This window comes from Leopardus geoffroyi, chromosome A1 (genome assembly GCF_018350155.1).
Source record: "Leopardus geoffroyi isolate Oge1 chromosome A1, O.geoffroyi_Oge1_pat1.0, whole genome shotgun sequence".
Lineage (NCBI taxonomy): Eukaryota > Metazoa > Chordata > Mammalia > Carnivora > Felidae > Leopardus > Leopardus geoffroyi.
This window is the reverse complement of record NC_059326.1, coordinates 206,143,437-206,159,652: the sequence shown is the minus strand read 5'-3', so window position 1 is coordinate 206,159,652 and position 16,216 is coordinate 206,143,437. Positions and strand designations below refer to the sequence as shown.

Below are 16,216 nucleotides of genomic sequence, written 5' to 3'. Positions count from 1 at the left end.
ATGACTTTGTCTCCCATTATTGACTCCGGGCTTGCCTCTCATGCTTGCGGACTGGTTTTCCTTCCTGAGTGTTTTGAGTTTCAAGACAGTCACAAGCATACTTTTCTGATACCCTCTTTCTCCATTATCAGTGGGAGTTTTTGGCTAAGGTTTTCTTCCAAGGATAGGAAAAGAAGAAAACCATTTCTGCACATCGATAAGATGGTATTGACACACTCTCACTTAAATCAACTCTAATTAGGACTTCTTTTTCTTTTTTTTTTTTTTTTTTTTGGTTTATTTATTTTTGAGAGACAGAGAGAGACAGAGCTCAAGTAGGGGAGGGGCAGAGAGAGAATGAGACACAGAATCTGAAGCAGGCTCCAGGCTCTGAGCTGTTAGCACAGCTAACATTTTGGGTCTGAACTCACATGTGATTTGGGTCTTGAACTCACATGTGAGATCATGACCTGAGCCGAAGTTGGACGCTTGACTAAGCCACCCAGGTGTCCTATCTAATTAGTACTTCTTAGGACAGAACTTCAAATCAGCTTGTAGTCATCCAACATACAGATGAGGAAACTGCATTTCTGATTGGTTACTCACCCATTCAAGACCTAGCCCCAGGAATCTACCTTAGTATTTTCCAGAATGGCTGGCATCCTACCAGTTTGCCTGATTCACTCCAGACCTGTCTGAAGGATATATGAGAATGGAAACAATGTTGATGAAGAGTCTGTGGCATTGCCTGGTACAGACTAATTGTGAAAATGCTAAATTCTTTTGCTCCCAAGGAGTGAGGACCATGTCCACATACTGCCTGAGCCAGAAGCCAAGCATTGGAGACAGGGCTGGTAGGAGTCATGAGAGGTTGATGAAGAAGGTGGACAATCATGTTTCTCGTTTCTCACTGTTTTCATCGCTACTTCCAGAGCATTCATTCAGAGATGACTTTACTCCCTTAAATGATAAAAAGACATTACATACCCAGTGCCCATCAACTGTACGCTGGGGATGGGTTGCTTGTGTGGGCACCGTGCTTTTACTCTTCCACAATCCCTTTCATCCGAATTGTCTCCACAGTCATTTTCTCCATTGCACTGTAACCTGTTGGCAATGCAGCGGCCTAGTCAGGAAAAGCAAACAACATTAACAACAAGTGATTATTTGAGAAAATATCCATTGATCTTAAATGAGTGAGTGCTTTAAGTTTCAAGGGAGAGTTGTGAGGGAAAGTTTTCATTATTTTTGATACAGATTTCGGAAATATGGAAATAGATGCTAAGCTGCTATTTCCCCCTTTTTTTTTAGGTTTACAGGGTCACCCTAGAATTACTTAGTCACCATTGGGCTAATTGTCTTAAATAAGGGAGGTAGTGCTGGATCCCATTCTCATTACAGTGAACTTGCTGTAGAGATCATGTTCTGTAGGAGAAAATGAACAGTAAGTTCAGACTTCTGTTTTGATTCAGAACAAAATCAAGGTCACTGTTTTTATTTAAAAAAAACCCTATAATTTAATATATACACACGATAATATCACTGTATCTCTACATTTTTACGTTGAGTGAGAGAAGCCAGACACATTAGAGTCATGCTGCGTGATTTTTTAAAAATCTTATGTTCAAGAACATAAAATTTATTATATCTCAGTGTTTGAACAAGTTAAATGCCTAGGTACTACAGTGTTAGGTAGCAGATTAAGTGAGTGAATTTGCAAAATAGTACAAACCCCATGTACTCAGATAGTTATCTTCTTTTTAAAATTTGCTGAATATCATAAGGATCCTTGGACTCCATGTATATGTATATATTACAGAAATTGAAATGCCTTATGTACAATGACAGTCCCTCTCCTGTCCCTTAGCCTTTGGCATAGAATCGGGGATTCTGGCGTCTGTACAATTATGTACAGGTCTCACTGATGACAAGATTAAATTAAATGTTTTACTCAAGATGATCTGGTTAATTACTTTAAGTTGTGATGAGCATCTTCCTGCAGCTATGCATGACTATTTTGACTAACTGAAATGCTTTGGGGAAATTGGATATTCTGTTGAATTTAATTTTTTTATTACTAGAGAGTTACCCAGAAAGCACTTAGTTTCAACTCTTTCGGTAAATAATCTTCACTAAGAAGGTAGAGAAAAATGAAAGTAATTAAGTCTCTTTCTTTGATTATTCAACATTTTGCATTGTATCTGGACTATGATTAGAAACAATTATTGTTATGAGCACCATAGTCACACAAGACTGAATACTTTGAGAAAATTGAATTTCTGTGAATCCCAAGATATAACCTGAAAGATACTCTGTTTTTAAAATAGCACATCTCTGGTGTTTTGTTTGTTTGCTTTTTTCAGGGCAGAACAGAATGTATAATTTAGTTTGAAATATAGATGCTTTGTCCAAAGGAAACAAAACCCAAATATTACATTTTTTAAAAGTTTTGAGCTTCGCACTTGTAATTGAGTGAAATTGAGCAAAAGCTAATTTTCGATTTGGTTACAGTAAAAGGAGAAGGAAATCCCATTTTATCAGGTAGAGGTAGGGATATACCTGCAGGATATAGTTCTCATTAGCCTAGCTTTGTGAGTAGGGTACTAGATCTGTTTGAATATAAGAAAACCTATCCATTTGGTTCTTCTGGGGATACTGAAGAGGAACTATTAGCAAGGGTAGGGATGAAAGCAAGAGGACATCTTTTGAGTGATATTTAGGGGTGGGTTGTGCGAGCGATATAGATCTGATAGTACACAGCTGAGAATGGTTCCAGGCCACAGAGACTCAATGGGATAGGAAGCACAATGGGAGAGATACTGTGAGCCATAAATATATCTCATACCAGGAAAGGAATGGGAAAGGTGAAGGGCAGTTTGATATAGTGCAGGATTTGCAGAAGTCAGCGTGCTTTAGCCAATGCATGCGTATATAAACTTGCACCTAGAGCTGTGCATCATTTAGAAACCATACATATTTTTCCTATTTACTTGAACTGATTTGTGTTACTGCAGTGGTATGTTATATGCATAATGAGCTATAAATTCTCTAGTGTTTATGCTTAAAATTAGGATTTTGACAGAGGAGTTGGCATAGTGCATGGGGATTATTAGCCTCATGGGTAATTCTCAAAGATCCATGTATGCATTGAAATCATATATTTAGTCTTGGAGAACTCTGAACAGCAATCATGAGAGAAGAAAGGGAAGAGGGAAACTCTATTTTTTTAAATTAATTTATTTTTATTTAAATGTTTATTTTTTTATTAAAAGTATTTTTATTTATTATTATTTTTTAATTTAGCTATTCTTTTTTATTTTCATTTTTTTATTATGAAATTTATTGTCAAATTGGTTTCCATACAACACCCAGTGCTCATCCCAACAGGTGCCCTCCTCAGTATCCATCACCCACCCACCCCTCCCTCCCTCCCCCCATAAACCCTCAGTTTGTTCTCAGTTTTTAGGAGCCTCTTATGGGGAAACTCTCTTTAGAATAAACAGTTCTTTGTTAATTGAAGGCCAAACATCCTATTGAGTCGAATAATGGTCCATCTAATCTTTTATTCTCTTTGAGAGTGGCATTAGCATATGGTTTTAGAAGAGCAAAGTGGTATATAATCTTCGGTGGAATATTTAACAACCAATAGGCCATGGTACCACCCAATCAAAATGGATGCCAACCACATCTGTGCCAGGGATTAGCCACTTAGTGGCTGGATCATGGGAAGATTTAGGGATTCCTGGTGAAGGCATCTGGACAGCAGCTCAGAGGTTACTAAGAGAGCTCAGGGTAGGAGCAGCTTGCCAAACATGGCACGTGCATGTTAATAGTCCATTTTTATCATTTGCTGTGGGTGTACTGTTGATGAACTAGAGATCACCTGTCCTTACCCCACTAGCTTTCCTGAAATCACTTATTATGAATAGGTGGCTCATGGATGTATCTAAAGCCTTCTCAAACTTGTGAATATTTTGACCTAAACAAAGCCTTTTTGTAGTAAATTTCATAGATTTAACATCCATTAAAGAAAGGAGTTCTTTCCGGTAATTTGTTCCAAAACTACCCTTCAAGCTTTGAATAGTTGCACCTCAGTTCTAAATCTTTATCTTAATATTCTGGATTTAATACCTAAGTCCGTATTCTGCTCAGTCATTGCCATCAAGATTTTTTCCATATTCCCTCTTTTGTCAACTAGTGACATGACCTTATGCATGTAGCCGTGAAGTGTGCCTTCCTACCTATGTGCCATCCTCATATCCCAGGTTTTGGTGGGTGTGTGTGGGGGGGGGATGGCACAGAAGAAAAATCCTGATGCCAGCATTCTTTTTAATTTTTTTTTTTTCAACGTTTATTTATTTTTGGGACAGAGAGAGACAGAGCATGAACGGGGGAGGGTCAGAGAGAGAGGGAGACACAGAATCGGAAACAGGCTCCAGGCTCTGAGCCATCAGCCCAGAGCCCGACGCGGGGCTCGAACTCACGGACCGCGAGATCGTGACCTGGCTGAAGTCGGACGCTTAACCGACTGCACCACCCATGATGCCAGCATTCTTGTCCAACTTTTGAAGAGGCCAGCAAAGCTGAAGGCAGTAAGCAAGGAGCAAGAGGAGGAAAATGTTAGATCTAAGGTCTGGGTCAATTTTCTATGGAATTTGAAATCTGCTATTTAAGTTATAAATACTTGACTTGTCATTGTGTACCAGAGTACACAAAAATTATATGGGTTTTATTCATCTGAATTCCAATTTTTATGTCAAATTGACTATTTATTTATTTATTATTATTATTTTTTTCAACGTTTATTTATTTTTGGGACAGAGAGAGACAGAGCATGAACGGGGGAGGGGCAGAGAGAGAGGGAGACACAGAATCGGAAACAGGCTCCAGGCTCTGAGCCATCAGCCCAGAGCCCGACGCGGGGCTTGAACTCACGGACCGCAAGATCGTGACCTGGCTGAAGCCGGACGCTTAACCGACTGCGCCACCCAGGCGCCCCTCAAATTGACTATTTAGATAAGAGGTGAGTGAACTATGGCTGATGGGCTAAAACTCACCTGCTGCCTGTTTTTGTAAATAAAATTTGATTGGAACACAGCCATGACCATTTGTTTATATATGGTCTATGGCAGCTTTATGCTACAATGTCAGAGATGAGTAGTTGCAACAAAAAATGTATGGCCAAAAAGCCTAAAATATTTACTGTCTGGACCTTAACTGAAAAAGTTCACAGAAATCAGATTTAAAGTGTTCAAAATGGTGGTGTTGAAGAGCTGTTAATTATTGAGGATACATATGATTAAGTAATATATTCAAGATTTGAAATCTAATCTAATGAAACTGAAATATCTGAATGAGTAATGGACTTGATGGGAGTGTTGCCACTATTTAAATTATTTTCAATCTTCCTTTTGGAATTACCTTTGGAGCCTTTCAATGGACCACCCAAGAAAATCTGTCACATCATCTGTAGTCATCCCCCTGATATATCTTAATATTCTTATCTTAATAAACTATATTGAAGATCTTTTATATCTGTAATTCTTTTCAGCTGCTTATTCTGATTATGGATTTGTGCTTATTAATAGCTGAGTTTTACAAGTATCTACTTTCTCTTCCTTTTCCTCCTCCTCTCTTCATCCTGCTTTATCACAGTGTAGGGACCTGGGCATCAGTACTTGAAGAGTAAATGGATCATGTACATGGTCAAAGTGATTATAACTTGAAAGCTATAATTTCATACATGAATAGCTTGGCAATTGGTACCATAACTCCCCTGTCTTGCCATACTTAAAATATGGTTAGACTTCTCTATCATGGCTTTTACTGGTAGTCAATTGGAATAACTATTTAGTCAAGTCATTTTTAGTGGAGACTGAACCTTTTTTATAGTACATTACCACTGTCACAGCGGAATTTATTCTTGCAGTCAACCTCTTCAATTTTGCAGAGCTTAGATGGAATGCATGGTTGGAAAGTCACCAGGGGCTCAGTACATGGTTGTCCTCCAAACTGACTGGGTCGCAAGATGGATCTAACCCTAAACTGAAAGGAAAGGAGAGAAAGGTGAGGAACTCTGAGTCAGGGTCAAAGCCTATATATATTCTTCCTCTAGTGAAGTTTCCTAAATTAAGTAATGAATTTTCCAGTTCCATTATTGCATGCCCTTAGGAAAGTCATCACCTCTCTGGGCCTCAGTTTTCCAAACTGGAAAATGGGAAAGCAGGAACCAAAGATTTCTAAGACTTCTAACTCTGAAACCATATGAGAATAAATTATATCAAAATCAAATGCACAGATATTTACTGAGTGTCTCACATGCAGTAAATCTTCCAGGGAGTAACAATAGCATTTTTATATCTCAAAGGTAGTGTGAAGTGATCAATGTGAAGGGATTTGGGGTTTTTGTCTTTGTTTTTGTTTTTTGCATAAGGAAGTCAACATGGAAAACAAGGTTGACATATTCTCCACATTTTAAAGGATTTTAAACCGTGAGTAATAAAACAGGGAGTCAGGGAAGGATAGACACATGACAAGATCAAAAAGGACTGACTTTGAAGTCAGAAAAATTCAGCTTCAAAATATAGTGTCTCTACTCATCAGAGGCATATTCTTGGGAAAATTACTTATTTCCTAATGAGCTCTAACTTCCTTATCTGTAAAATGGGTAGGAAAGCACACTTTCATGTGTGAACAAGGTGATATAAGGGCCTAGAACAGTTTCCCTCAGACAGTGGGTGCTCCACAAATGAGTTCCTTTTTCTTCCCAAATGTGTGACTGCTGAGCACCCACTCTGATTGGGGTTTCTGTGGGCCAATACCCTTACAGGAATGAGCTGAAGTGAGTAAATACTGCAGCTGGAAACAATAAACAAATTGAGGGACTTTCCCATGGGGAGAGGGAAATTAGAAGCAGGGCCTGGAGTCAGTCTTTTGATTAATGTCTCTCATTTTTTTTTTTTAAGAGAGAGAGAGAATTCATGTGCAAGACAGGGAGAGAGAGAGAGAGAGAGAGAGAGAGAGAGAGAGAGAGAGAGAGAATCTTAAGTAGGCTCCAGTCTCCATGCTCAGCATAGAGCCTGACTTGGGGCTTGATCCCATGACCCTGGGATCATGACCTGAACTGAAATCAAGAGTCAGATGCTTAACCGATGGAGCCACGTGGGTGTATCTAATGTCCCTCATTTGTCTGATTTTAAATTTTGGACTGAAATCACCATTTTCTAGCACCTGCTTTTGCTTTCTGAGCTCTCAGAGGGAACAGGCAGTGGAATCCAGAGCTCAATAAGAACAATATCAATACTGGGGGCAAAATTTCCTTTGAAAGATTGCTAAATGGAATTTTCCCTCAATGGAAGCTGGAATGGTGTATTTTCAGAAACTGAGGAAATTGAACATTTCTGTGATTGTTGATCCTGTCAGGTCATCCAAATCTTTTATTGTGATTCAGATTTCCTGAAGATGCCCATGGGTCACCTACCTGTTTTTCGACACAAGGGTCACAGGCTGACCATGGTCCATAATCTCCCAGGAGGCAGTTGATGGGACAACGTTGCAGGTTACATTCTCTAGTCTCCAGCTTAGTGCAAAGCTGGTCACAAAAGTTATCCAGATAGTACTGATCAACTACGATTTCTCTGTAATAGTGAGAAAAGATCTGCTTAGAATGAGTATATTCACTGTGGTTCCATCCCCATAAGAAAAATACCACTGAGCATTGACCACGATGAATAAAAGGAAAGAAATTGTTTTGGAAAGTCAGGCAGGTTGGCATCCGTGCCGTTCTTACCACTTAACGGCATTCAGGACTGGATACATAATTTTTGGGGCCCAGTGCAAAATGAAAATGAGGGGCCTCTTGTTAAAACATTATTAGGAATTTTGAGACCGCGACGGCAGCGCATTAAGCCAAGCACGGAGCCCTTCTAAGTGTGGTCCTGTGTGACTGCATAGGAAACACATCCATGAAGCTGGCCCTCATGGAAGTCTCTGAAGGGACTGGATTGGAAAGAAAAGAAAGAAGAAAGTTTCTGCAAATTCCTTACATTATGACAACACAGTGTAATAAGTATGATGATTGAGACAGAGTCAGAGTGCTGTGAGGCCAAAGATCCAAAGAGAAAAATAATAGGAGAGATAAATCTTGAAAAATTCATGTGACGCCTCCAGGCATCAAAGGGCAGGGTATGCGGGGGGGAAAGGCACATGCCAAGATTACAGGTGGAAGAACAGGAAGCATCCATGGGGGAGCTAGTGGATGGGCCCGGGTGGTGCTGGTGGAGAAGAGCCCGGTGTATTGTTGTGCTTTATTTGGTAGCCAGTGGAGAGCTACTGAGGGACTCTTGAGTGAAGGACTATTAAAGCTTTAACCTACTTAGTGGATGGTTTATTGGGGGAATCAGTTGGTGATTTTAATGAGACTCACACTGCGCATGTAAAAAGAGTTTTGTAAAATAGGTCTCTAAAAACCTATAATGATTAAAGCACATTAAATATATACCTTTCTTCCCTAGTCATGTGAGCATCTTCATGGAACAGAAACATTGAACAGTTTTAAAGAAACTGTGGGGGCTAAGTAGTCTGAATCGGTGAGAACACTGAATTATTAAATGTTTTCAATTAAACACGGTTTTCCTGCCTTCTACTTGCTGACAATCAAGCTAATAGCTAATAGCGCTGCTCAATTGAGGTCCTGTTAGACTCAGTTTAATGAGTAGAAAATTCTCTATAATTAACTCACTAACTGTAGGCAAGTGGAGCTATACACTGATTGAAAAAAGGCTTGAGTAGAGATTCTTAGCAAGTTAAATAGTCAACAGAAAATATTGCACACATTCTTAATTAAATTTCTTCGAAGCTCCTTGATTTTATGGAGAGAACAAATGCAGACTTCCTTTCAACCGTATGTGGAAAAGACCTCAAATTCCATCCAAATCGAATCCCATGATTTCTTACTTTGAGATATACTTTTTTCTTCCTCATTGCTTGGTGTGGCACTTTTGATATTGCTAAGTCTGTCTGTGAGGTTTCCCATGGCACAAAGTCAATCTTCATAGCTCGCACCCACCTCTGTCTGCTCTGGGTTCCAGAATTGCAGGTTTTTGAGCAGCTGGACCACTGACTCCATGGGTAATGATCACAGAAACAGGGTTGGCACTTGTCAATCAGAGCACTCAGGAGGATGAAATACAAGATGGAGTGTCTGGCCATGCCTTGAAACCTCTAAGCCCTGAAGGGGAATGATAAAATACATATCAAACAGTTGTTGGGGGTAAAACTTTACAAGTCACTCTCAGTTACAGACTCAGCTATGATCTTAGAAATTATTTGCGCCTCCCCGCCCCCCTTAACGCAAGTTTACACCTATAAATCCCCGTGCTCATGACTACGAATCCTACTTTCTTTTTTAAGATCCTACTTATATTTTTAGAGTGGATATTCCCATAGTTACAACTCCCAGTACTAGTAAGTTTCTCTGAGCTGTTAGTGACAGGCTATAAGACAAAGTGTTGCAGCATATGCATTTGTATTACACTTCATTCCAAAATGGAATTTTGTGTGGGCAGTACCCTCAATTACGTGGCAAGTTTTCATACTTTTCTGGACTGGGGGAGGAGTTTGGAGCATTTTTCTGGAAGCTCTAATTTCTTGGTATCCTAGAAACCTGCTAAAGAGAGTTCAATGTTTAACTGTCTCTACCTATGGAGTCACAGAAGTTAGAGCTGAAATGGATCTTTGAAATCTCCAGGTTAAACCCCCTCATTTTCTGGATAATGAACTGGGGTTTAAGGAGGTGCAATAATGTTGAGACTACATGGCAACTAAGAGCCGAAGACTCCTCATTCTTGGATGAGGTGCACCCTTTCACTGAACTTCTAATCACATTAATGATTGTGTAACTGGAACATCTAGTTTCTTTGAACTCTACCACCCGGGCCACAAGAGGGTTTTTCCAGATGTAACTGAATGCCAGAGAAAACTTTGACCAGTGGTTCCCCTCTGTGTGCTGTGGAGCCTTGGCGATCTGTGAGCTATTGAAAGCAATTTGCAAAACCACTTCTGCTCCCAGTGTTGTTATTTGATCTTTTTTTCTTTTGAAAAAAAAAAAAATGTTTATTTTTGAGAGAGAGAGAGCACGAGCGAGGAAGGGGCAGAGAGAGGGAGACACAGAATCCCAAGCAGGCTCCAGGCTCTGAGCTCTTGGCACAGAGCCTGATGCGGGGCTCGAACCCATGAACTAGGAGATCATGACCTGAGCTGAAGTTGGACGTCCAACTGACTGAATCACCCAGGCGCCCCTAGCTGTGTTGATCTTAGTATCTCTCACAAAACATGCAACATGATTAAGTATATATAGAAAATGCTGCTGTAACTTTCATTTAAAGAGGTAAAATGGCATTCACCTAATTTCTCTGTGTCTCAGTTTCGCCATCTATAAAACAGCAATAATACTCTCCTTTGTTCATAAGGTTTTTGCTAGAGTTCAGTAAGAAAATTCATGTAAGGTGCTTAGGACAATCCTTGGCATGGAATCATCACTCAATAAAAATTAGCTTTTCAAGTTAATAATAACATTTAAGAGTGCAACAAATTTAATTATAGCTATTGTTTATGCATTTTTCAAAATTAGGGGCTCTTAAGTAGAAGCGAGGATCATGCGAAGACCAAAAATATGTTTTGATATTAAATAAGGCTATTCATATTCAAAAAAAAATTAAAAATATGACTTTAGTTACTTTTCATCCTACAAATAAAATCAGATCTCTGAACATTTTATTTGAAATTGCAATTTTCCACCAGTGTTTCCCACCCTCCTTCACTGCTTTGTTTTTCTTTGTTATGCATCCCCTCCTGATACATAAATTACTGAAGTTTAAATAAATATCTCCTCTTCCCCTTTTCCTTCTTCTTTCTTAAAATGTTTATTTATATATTTTGAGAGAAAAGGAGGGTGAGTGAATAGAGGAGGGGCTGAAAGAGAGGGAGAGAGAATCCCAAGCAGGATCAGTTCTGTCAGTGCCCGATGGAGGGCTCGAACTCATGAACTGTGAGATCATGACCTGAGGCAAAATCAACAGTTGGCTGCTTAACCAACTGAGCCACCCAGATGCCCCTTTCCTTCTTCCTTAGAATGCAAACAGCATGGTGGTTGATCTCTTTTGTCTGTTTTATTCATTTCAGCATTAAGAAGAATGAGAGCAAGCATAGCATATAATGAGTAAATATTTTTGAATGGAGTCTGGGAAACAGTTTAGAAATTGGTTCTTATGAAATAGGAATATAATAATGTGAGTCCGTAATTACAGCCATTTTGTAATAACTGTTCTTAAATTTTCTGTCAAATTAAGGATATTTGATAGATTTTAGAAATGAGCTTGTCTAATTGTCTTCCATTGTTTTCACGAGTGATGGTTTGTAGCATAACTGCTTTACCTCTAGTTTGTTATAACAGTTCACTGAAATAAAAAATTACACCTTTTGAGATTCGGATTTCTTTTAAAGCACTTGTAATTTATTTGGTTAGTCCACCTCTTATTTGTCTGATAACATTTATTAAGTTCTGAATTGTATCAAAATGTGGGGCGCCTGGGTGGCTCAGTCGGTTAAGCGTCTGACTTCAGCTCAGGTCATGATCTCTCAGTTTGCGAGTTCAAGCCCCATGTCGGGCTCTATGCTGACAGCTTGGAGCCTGAAGCCTGCTTCAGATTCTGTGTCTCCCTCTCTCTGCTCCTCCCCCGCTCATTCTCTCTCTCTCTGTCTCTGATATAAAGAAACATTTAAAAAATTTTAAATTGTATCAAAATGTATGAAGAAGAAAATTAAGATGGTTTATAATATAATCAACCAGAAAATTTCTGCTGACTTTCAAAAAATAAAAACACGTGCTTATATTTGAAATTTTTAAACAGGCAAGAAAGAAAAATACAAGGCCAGGTTTCTCTTTTACCTGTAGCCAGAATCAGTCCCCACACATAATCACTGTTTTATCTTTTTATAGGTATCTAATGGAAGGAAAATTCTTCTGTACATTACCTTACACATATACATATGCATGTTCTTTAAATATATGCACATAAATAGGACATGTGATGTATATTACTCTGTACTTTGCTGTTTTCACTTCATAATACACTTTGACTATCTTTCTATATTGATAGATGCATATCTACTTCATCTTCTTAATGGTTGCATAGTTTTATACCAATATGGGTGTATTACATTGGATTTAACTATTATCCTAATTTTAGGCATTTAGTGTACACCTACACTGCCATAAACACCTTTATATTGTATCTTAGTATATATACTTTTGTAGTATATGCATGGGACCAATGGGTGTGTTCCTAGCAGTAGGTGACTTAGTCAAATCATATGAAATTTAAAATATTAATAAGTATTGCCAAATTGCCCTACTGAAATATGGCCACCTCAAATGTTTCAGAGGGTAAGTTTCTGATTATATTTTAATGTATTTTTTAATGTATTTTTAATGTATTTTTTAATGTATTTTTAAATGTATTTTAATATCTTACATTTCTTAGTTGTGATAAGAGGATACTTCGGCCAAAAAAAAATGGGTTCATCATTTTGTAAATCTTCATTCAAACTAAGAGTTTGGGATCAGATGTAATAATTATTTCTTCAATATGCTCAAATATTAGAGCACTTCTTCTTAATAAACCAGTGAGATTTTTGAACTCCCCTACAAGCTCAGAGAAAAAAGCTACCATAAAAGCAACCAAAACTATTAACACGTGACAGAATGTCCTTCATTTAAAATGGAATTGACATACATTTGAGTATCCATTGTGTACTGCTCAGCATGGAGTGAGACACAAAGAACAGAATACATTATCACTGTCTGGGGAAGGTAGACAGAAACTGAACATTCTTCCTATGCTTTTCATCCAAGCTTTTTAAATGTAACTCATAGATAAGCTGCTACTTATCTATAAGCTACTACTGCCCTAGGCTATTTGAATCGCAAAAATTAAAGGTTGCTACACTTGCCTGCTGATTTTGGTTCCCTGGTTAGTAACCTATCTTTCTTAGTTTTCCTGGGCAGCCCGAAACCATAGGACATTGGGACAAAGAGTGTCCAGACAGAATTTAGCTTATGATTAGACAGAATAGAATGAGTCTTAATCATCAGACCCAAACTCCAGATTGGCTTCAGGGTCCTTGAGAGCTTAGACTCCTAAAGAATGTGAAGTTTCCCTGTTAACCAACCACTAGACTGACCACCACTCTACCCTCTCATACCCAAACTGGGATCTTCTCATATAGGAACTGCATCAACAAGGAAGCCTAAACAGAAGAGGGTTTTGTTGTTGTTGTTTATTTTTTTACTTCTCTCATACATTTTGAAGAAAAGGTTTTCTTCCAGAATAGTTCCTTCAACTGCAGAGAAAACAAAATTTTAAAGCATTTTGTTGAATTAACATGTAGATGATTGGGGGAAGTTGAATTACAAGAGACTACCAGTTCTCAGTTCTCAGCAGAAAGTATCTGTTTCAACTTCCAAAAGCTTGAAAGGCAAAGATGGACTTTATTCCAACTAATATCAAAAACCGCAAGAACAGAATCCTTATAAAATTATTCTGATCTCTTCTCTGGGTATAACTGTTCTGAGGCAATTTGGAAAATGCTATAAATTAAGACGGTAACGTCAAAGCTTCTGATTTGAGGAGATGCTAATAAAAGAACTAACTGGTATCTTCTCATTTGATAACATTTTATTGTTATGAGGAAAAATTGTTTCATGTTAAAAGGATTAATTTTCATTCAAATAAAGATAATTATTTCTCTAATTTTGTTATTACCATGACCCAGCATAAAATATCAAATGTTTCCTTATTTATGAATTTCCAACATCTCTGGGCATTTTGAAACATCTAAAATTAGATGTGGGCATTTTACCCATTACCATGCCATTTTCATAGAGACATGGAACAAAAGAATGTTCAGTGAATAGAGGAAAATAGAAAAAATCTTCTGTGGTGCCATGGTGGGAGAGTACCAATTCTCTAGTTTCTTATAATTGCCACCTCCCTTGTACTCTAAAAGTCAGTGATCCCACTGAACCATTGAAGACAGCTTTGTGAGCATTTAGAGAATTCTAGTGTAGAGTGCAGTCCATCTTATTCTGACCTGTCACCTTCTGATGTACACGCCTCACATGAATAATCTATCTGTAAGGCAGTTCAGCATATCTTACCCGACAGTTCAAAGGATGTTCTAGTTTGCCCCCAGCTGCAGGTTCTTCCTTTCCATCTCCTTGTAAATTTCTTGAATCTCTTTATTTCATATTTTGTTCTTCTGTGCATTCCCCAGAGGCTCAAAAAATGATATGTACCATTGCTAGGATAGGCTGGGGTGTCCAGGAGTATGACTAATCTTTTGACTAAAGGGTATGTTTGCTTTACTTTTAACTCTAGTGTAACTCATAGAAAAAACTTGATCTCAACAAGGTAGTTCTCTGGAAGTTCTTTAAGAGACATGATCTTTTAGTTCTTTTGAGATTTAAGCTAGGTAGAAAGGCAAATAAGTGGCTATAATCTGAGTTATGTATTTTCACGCATGAAAGGGTACGTTTGTTGGAAACATGATCCATAACTCTGAAATATTAAGATTACAAATGAAATCATTATATCACTCACCTGTAAACAGAGTCTGTGGTGTCCAGAGAGCTTATCTGCAAATGGCTGAAAAAATAATAGGGACTTTCTCAAAACAAAAAGGGGTTATATGATAATCCAAACAAGCTTCCTCCCTCCTATTGCTAGCTAACATAAGGTCCTAACCCAGAGATCTAACGTGTTGTCAAAATAAACACACTGTGGAAACTCTGGACTTTGCAAATGATTACTTCAGCAGTAATACTGAAACTCTGTGTGAGATATTACACAGGGTCCTGAATTATTTTTTTTTTTCAACGTTTATTTACTTTTGGGACAGAGAGAGACAGAGCATGAATGGGGGAGGGGCAGAGAGAGAGGGAGACACAGAATCGGAAACAGGGTCCAGGCTCTGAGTCATCAGCCCAGAGCCTGACGCGGGGCTCGAACTCACGGACCGCGAGATCGTGACCTGGCTGAAGTCGGACGCTTAACCGACTGCGCCACCCAGGCGCCCCTTCAGGGTCCTGAATTTTCAATGATTTTCCCACTCAAGGGATATTGTAACAGAAAAAAAATCTCTGACTCCATTTTTGAAAACCCCTTTAGAATACATTGCTTAAAATTGTCTTCCCTTTAGGAATGTGTCCAGTTAATTAAAATACGTATTGATTCTTATTTTTTTCTGATTATAGAATATTTATTGAGGAAGATTTAGAAAATATGGAAAAATGTGAAGAGGAAAATTAAAATCATTTTTAATAACCAGACAAAATCATTTTTAATAACCAGTATTTACTCCAATACTTGGAGTAAATACTCCCAGTCATATTATATGTATATGTGTGTGTACCTCTCTCTTTGTAAGTATACACGTGCACAGGAATATGTGTACATATATAACTTTATAATTTTGTAAGTGACATCACATATTTTTTAAAGATTCAAATGCACAGAATAGATCACATTCCACAGTTTATAGAGCCATATCATTACTGGTCTGTGCAAGATCTTCTTTTATTTATTTCACTATTTTCTCCCAAGGATCTTGTTTCATTTCTTTTCCTAGATTAGTTACATGTGTTAATGTATTTGATGCCTGTTCTTACATAGGATTATTTAGATATATGTGTATCCTTCAAAAATACAGTCTCATTTTTCCACGTATATTTTTGTAATTTACAGAAATGGTGCTTTGCTAAATGTTTTATTTGGTTTCTTACTTTCTTCATTCACCATTATGCTTCTGAGCCTTTTTCAAGGTAAATCTGTTGGAGCATAGACATTCATTGTATCAACCACATATTACTTATCCATTCTCTCAGCGCCTACTTTTGTTCACTTTGACTCCCTTCAACTATAAGCACAAGGTAATTTTCATTGTGAATTAGTGAGAAAATTCCTAACAGCACCCAGGTTGCTCTTTGGAAAAACTCTACACATTTACACTCTTAGCAGCAGCTTAGGAGGGTTTCTCACTAGCAGGGTCTCCCTAGCATTTGATGTTACATCTGACATGTGTAATGTGATGTCTTGTGGTTGGTTAAGCAGTGAATTTCAATAGTGAATTTCAGCATCCCTGTGTTCTCACTGCACCTTCTGGTTTCCTATCTGTGAAT

At 38.1% G+C, this 16,216-nt stretch overlaps 1 protein-coding gene across 2 annotated transcripts in view; it reads right to left on the bottom strand.

The window, feature by feature from the left end:
- The window catches only part of C6 (complement C6), a 71,211-nt gene extending 56,442 nt beyond the window's left edge, over positions 1 to 14,769 (bottom strand). The window contains exons 1-5 of one of the 2 annotated variants that reach the window (XM_045439351.1): positions 14,640 to 14,769; positions 9,047 to 9,208; positions 7,460 to 7,616; positions 5,880 to 6,024; positions 967 to 1,105 (exon numbers count right to left, since the gene is read on the bottom strand). In XM_045439351.1, coding sequence (XP_045295307.1) covers positions 967 to 1,105; positions 5,880 to 6,024; positions 7,460 to 7,616; positions 9,047 to 9,189 — 584 coding nt within the window. In that variant the 5' untranslated portion in view covers positions 9,190 to 9,208; positions 14,640 to 14,769. Of the gene's footprint in view, positions 1 to 966; positions 1,106 to 5,879; positions 6,025 to 7,459; positions 7,617 to 9,046; positions 9,209 to 14,197; positions 14,359 to 14,639 lie in introns of those variants that run through there. The other variant, XM_045439343.1, reaches the window with a different exon arrangement.
- Between the last annotated feature and the right edge of the window lie 1,447 nt (positions 14,770 to 16,216).